At 35.5% G+C, this 6,372-nt stretch overlaps 1 protein-coding gene across 1 annotated transcript; it reads left to right on the top strand.

The window, feature by feature from the left end:
• Positions 1-234: 234 nt before the first annotated feature.
• Positions 235-882, top strand: NECHADRAFT_89537 (uncharacterized protein; the record flags this gene model as incomplete). The annotated part of the gene is made up of 2 exons (XM_003039053.1): positions 235-567; positions 868-882. The coding sequence occupies 2 exons, from the start codon at positions 235-237 to the stop codon at positions 880-882; spliced, it is 348 nt and encodes a 115-aa protein (XP_003039099.1).
• Positions 883-6,372: the final 5,490 nt, after the last annotated feature.

Genomic DNA, 6,372 nt, shown 5'->3' with positions numbered 1-6,372 from the left:
TCTATGATTCACGGTCATCCTATCCTCTAATACTATTGCCAGCTCTACTCTGCGTTTCGTATGGCTTTCCTTCCCGCGTTCTTCTCACGGAATCTAGTAATGCTAATTGTCTAGAGGCGTACCCCTGGTTGGGCTGCCTCATAGCGCTGCGATGCTTCTTAGGCAGCAGCAAAGTATCTCACGGTAATGTCTATTCTTGTGAGGCCCCGAGTAGACGGCTAGCTAATGGTAGAAATGCCGCAGTGGCTTATCAATGGCCCCCAACGCATGATGGAGGATGGTGCTATCTCGGACTCGCCTCCTGAAACTGGCACGGGTGGCTCCAGAGGCTTCTGGCATGAAGTTGCTCCTGATTGGTTCCCAGAGCGGGTAGACCGGGCAGAGCGGGCGAAGTGTGTGATCACGCCTCGCTTGACGGGGCCCAAGTCGCCATTCCCCTGTTCAGGGGTTGGCGAGACTACCCGCCGCTTGGGGGGTTGTTCCCTCGATTACTACCTGCTGGTCCTCGGCGCACCCGTTCCTGTGCCCCTCATGATGGCTGGCCAGCCTCAAAAACGAAGGGAGCCAGTATGCCGAGAGGGATAATTGGGTGAAGAGGAGGAGACGGGGATAGGCGTATTACGGCGAGTTAGTGTTGTATGTATGTAACCTCGGTTATCTCATTATTGCGGGACTATGAGGCGTTTATGACGGTATCTAGAGCTCTTAAGTCCTCTGAATGGTTTAAGAAGTTCGCGGCTATAATGATTAATATATATGGGCGTAGCGTTGACCTCTATTATAGCTAGACGGAAGAACTAATATTATTAGAAGCTTCCTACCCGATGCTATCTAATTAACTAGAGATTATATATTATATATAAATAGGCTAATAGCTATTAAGACCTACCTTATCTAGTATCTCTGAGAACTCTACCTTATTATCAAGTAGTATAGATCCTTAATAATATGCGAGAAGATAAAGCGAGGAGGAAATTATCTATTTAGCATAGCTATATTAATATAGCCTGGCAATAAAGTAATTAGTATAAAAGAGAAGCGGTTATATATCTGCCTCCTCTATCTAACTCGCCCTAATCTTGGAGAATAAGGGGATATAGTAGAAGGCATCGGGCTAGGCTCCTGTAGGCTATGAGACTCGTGTGGTTTAGCTGTGAGCATATAAGATAGATAATGCCCGCCTATCTTCCGTTTTATTGTATTGCTAGAGCAACCCCTATATCCCTTAACTTCTAAACACTCGGCAAATCCAACATGATATCAACAACCTCTAATGCCTGGCAGCAAAAGTTGCGGCAAAGCTTTACCCCCCCTGCCCCTTAAGCAGTCGATATATCGCCGTCCGACCAAGAGGAACTCTTAGCTTCTAGAGAATCTAGACACGCCGCCATTTGGATTTCTGACGACGAGACTGATACAGAAGTTGACGACGACGATGAGGGTCAAGATTTCTATGACTCGCAATCATGCACAATACCTACGACTAGCATCGCAGACCATTTGGGTAAGTTCTTTAATATTATCGTTCTTTCTGGTGCAGGTCCTGATAGCCTGTATGTAGATAGCACGGGCACTAAACATAGTCCAACTGAATCAGAGGTCGCCATCGGTATGGATACTACGCCAGCAGTATCTCCGGCTCGAGCGGAGGACGACCTAATTCGGACACACGACTTATACATGGACCTCCTCGCTGATCCTGAACCGAATCAATAATCTCCTTATTAGGCGAATCGCACATCCGCTAGAGACTCGATGGCTTATATAGATACCAGCTTTAATGTCTCGCCTACTAGCCCCAAAAGTTAGCTATATCTAAGTATATTAGACGAATAATAGCTTATTACCGAAGCTATTAGAGCCACTAGCGAGCCGGGCCTTATGATAGTTAATGCTCTCTCTAATGAAGGTTCTTGCCATGGGGCATAGAGTATTCCTATGTCCCCTTTAATACGTATATATAGTCCTATTATTATTGGCCCTGAAGAGATAGCTTATACCTTATTGTATGATAGCGTAGTATATGTAAGCACCTCGCCTTATAATGCTATCCCTAGAGCCTATATTTTATCCCCCGTAATAAGGCTATTACCTGAATTATAATAAGAGTAAGACTTCGACCGCATTAGCTGCGGAACTAGTGATACTAAGTCTGAGTCCTCGGAGGCTAAATCTAGATCGCTATTTAGAGCCTGAGTATCTTCCCCGCCTTAGGAGTTACCGTCCCGGCGCCGTTCTTATCGTAGATCCTTATATATATATAAAATGGTATAAGATATAGATAGTGATATAGATACTAAAGGCTCTAGTAGTAAGGATAGCCTTAATATTCTAGAATATATATATAATAAGGATTATTATTTTTTGCCTCTAATAATTTAGGGATCTAGCTTAGAAGATAATGATTTCGACTATAAATACTAAGATTATAAGTATCGCAAGGTCTCTAGGTCTCTTTTTTATTTAATATATAATATAATTACTAATACCTGGGGTTCTCTATAAAGGAGGCAATCTATAAGAGCTATTATATATTTATTAAGGGAGTATAATATATTAGTACTTAGCGTATTAAGTCTAATATTATTATATATAAGATCTATTCCCTTTAAGGCCTATATATTTCTTATTTAGTTTTAGAAATAGCTACTTAAGAATATTTTAATAAAATATATTACTAAAAATAATAATACTATATTTTAATTCTAATTTAAGTAGCCCCTTTATATAAATTATCTATATATTATTAATATAATCCCTAATTTAATCTACTTAGTCGCGATAAAAAAAATAACTAAGCGAGCTCTAATAAGATAAGTAAAGTATTTATGTGACAAGAGGGTATTTCCCAAGGGATAAACCGGTCATACTAGGTTTATATTAGCAGAGGAGAATATTATATAACCTTAAAGGGTAATATAATATTATATTTAGTAATATACTTAAGGGTATTAAGTATAACCAAGTAATATTAATAGCTAAGATAATTATTATATAAGAAAGTATAATAAGTATATTTTATATACTTTATATAGTTTAAGTACCTTATAATTTAAACTATAAGGCTTATAATCTAAAGAGTAAGGCTTATATTTAGAATAGTAAGTAACCTTATAATAGGTTAATATAAAAGGGAATTTATAGGGCTTTTATTCCTATATAATATAAGGCCTATTAGGTTATAATATAATCTCCTCTCTTCCGGTGGTTTTTATCCTCGAGACCTTTTACTAAGCTAGGGTCCTTTAATTAGTTAGTCTTAATTTCCTCTTATAATTATTTCTATGCTATTAATATGATATTAGGAAAGATTAAGAAATTATATAAGACTAATACTTCTAACTAATAATCCTTATTGCGATATTTTACTTAAAATTTTATTATTATTAATATATCTTATATTTATTATTTTAAGAAAAAGATTATTTATAAGATAAATAATTCTAGTTATTTAGAGAAATATAAATAATATATAAGATAAGATTATCCTTATAATAAGGTTTATATTACCTCGTTATATATATTTAGCCCTTTCTATTTTCTATATATCTATAGCTAATATCTTAATAATAAATAAGTTAATTAATTAATAAGAAAAATTAGACTAAGAAGAAAATAAAGCGGGTAATTAGGTCTTCTTTCTTTATAACTAATTAATAGAGCTTTAGTTATTTCTTACTGAGGCGGTCGCTTATTTATAGAGGATTTAGAAAATAAAAAAGAAGATTAAAGAGCAGAGTATAGATTTATTTAAATAGGGTACCTTAGAGCTTAAGGTAGAAGATAGTCTTATTTTAGCTCTAGATACTTATAAATAATATATAATATAAGACCTTTAGTCTTTAAGTATTTTTAATAAGGTAAATTAGTCTTTATTAGGTTTAGGGGAGGATTTTAATAATATTATTTTATTTATTATTAATAAAAGTTCTTTAAAAGGTATTATATATTAATAAGGTATTCTAGGGATTCTTATATATTTTTTAAGTTAAAGTAATCTTTTTATTTAATAAAATATATTATTTTATTATTAATTTTATTTATATTAAAAATAGCCTCTATAATATATTCTTCTAGTTTATTAACTTTTATATTAGGTTTATTATTTATCTTTACCTAGATAATATCTTATATTAATTTAAGTAATAAAATATAAAAGATTAAATAGAGCTTAACCTTAGGTAATAAGTCTAATTTATAATTATATTTTAAGATTTTTTATTTAATTTTATAAGGTCTAATATATTTATAGTCGAGTTTTTTATTTTATTATTTTATTTTAATATTTTTTATTATAAAATAGATTATATCTCTCTCTAAGAAGGTTAATCCCTTAATTTATTTCTTATTAATATAATTTATTAACGTGGTTAATAAGTGAGTGGGTCAGACAAGTGAGTGAGTCAAAAAACCCTCAACCTACTACATTTCTATTTAATCAGATACTTTACAACCACCCAACATGTCACAGACTTCAAATAAGGCTAGAATCCTTCTTACACTTCAAGCCCTTCAAAATAACCCAAACCTAAGTCTCCGACGCACAGCAACTATATACTACGTCCCCTTCGAGACCTTACGTCGCCGCCACCATGGCATTCAATCGCGACGCGATACTATCCCAAAGTCACGGAGACTATCTAATCTAGAGGAACGAATAATAGTCTAATTCATTCTTAACCTAGATTTACGAGGATTTCTATCGCGATTGCGTTTTATAGAAGAAATAGCTAATTCTCTGCTCGCTGACCGCGATGCGTCACCCGTCGGCAAGCGCTGGGCTTATAACTTCGTCAAACGACAACCAGAGCTAAAGATACATTTATTTCGGAAGTATGACTATTAGAGAGCTAAATATAAAGATCTAATTATTATTCGTGACTAGTTTAGGCTCGTATAGAACATAATCGCGAAGTATAGCATCCGGTTAGATAATATCTAGAACTTTAATAAGACTAGCTTTATGATGGGCATCATAATGGCCGGAATGGTTATCACTGGTTCAGAAAGGCATAGAAGACTAAAATCAGTATAGCCTAGAAATCGAGAATGGATTACTATGATCCAGGCGATCAACGCGGAAGGTCAATCAATCGCGCCGTTTATTATTAGTGCAGGCCAATATCACCTTGCGAATTAGTACCGAGAATATGACCTCCCAGGCGACTAGGTTATTATAACAAGCCAAAATGGATAGACAAATAACAAGCTAGGTCTCAAGTGGCTAAAGCACTTTGATCGGTCTATAACCAACCGATCAACTAGTCCCTATCGTCTTTTAATCCTCGATAGTCACGAAAGCTACCACTCCGCCGATTTCGAGAGATATTATGAGGAGAACAAGATTATTACTCTTTGTATGCCAGCTCATACATCTCACCTACTCTAGCCTCTTAATATTAGGTGCTTTTCAGTGCTTAAAAAGGCATATAGTCGATAAATAGAGTATCTAATCAGATACTCTATAACCCACATTTCAAAGATCGAGTTCTTTTCCGCATTTTACGCCGCTTTTAAAGCTACTTTCACTAAAAGCAATATCCGGGGAGGGTTTAAAGGCGCCGGGCTTACTCCCTTTGACCCGGAAAATATAATCTCGAAGCTTAATATGCAGCTACGGACTCCGACGCCTCCCGAGGAGGTTACTAAACCCTCGACCCCTTAGACTTCAAAGACCCCAAAGATATCACTTAAGGCCTAATCTTAATCTAAATACCTCGAAAGGCGAATCAAAAGGCATAAAAGCAGCTCCCCAGAGTCGATTATTAAAGCTTTAAAGTCTAATACTAAAGCAACAAAGGTAGTTATACATAAGGTTATCTTATTGAGGAGTGAGGTCTAAAACCTTTGGGAAGCAAATGAGATACTAAGCCGGCGCCGGAGGGCAAAAAGGACTAAACTGCAGAAAAGAGGGGTAATAACAATAAAGGAAGGGAGGCAGGCAATTAATCAAGTGGATATTAATGCGCAGGTAGTGGCCGAATCGTCGCGGAGTGGTAGTCAAGGCCGGTCGGCGCGACTAGGTGTTCGGCGTTGTGGTGTCTGCGGCAAGCCCGGGCATAATGCAAGGACCTGTCAGGTAGTTCCTAAGTCATCTGGGCAAGAATATAGCGAGTAGTTTTAATTGATTAGATACTTAGTTATGGTTTTATTGCGATTTATAATTTTAAGGTTAAGATTTTTAACTCACTTACTTATCTGACCTACTCACTTATTAACCACGTTATTTTATTTTTAATAAACTTAAGTTTTATTTATATTTCTTTATAAAGGTTATATAATTAATTATTAATAAGGATTACCTTAGGGTTAATAATAATATCTTATAATTATTAGTAAGTATTTAATATAAACCTAAAGTTAGTATAGGCT

The sequence above is a fragment of the Fusarium vanettenii genome (genome assembly GCF_000151355.1).
Source record: "Fusarium vanettenii 77-13-4 unplaced genomic scaffold NECHAsca_197_unmapped, whole genome shotgun sequence".
NCBI classification, from domain to species: domain Eukaryota; kingdom Fungi; phylum Ascomycota; class Sordariomycetes; order Hypocreales; family Nectriaceae; genus Fusarium; species Fusarium vanettenii.
Note: the sequence above shows the minus strand (reverse complement) of the source record. Positions and strands in the feature narration are given on the sequence as shown.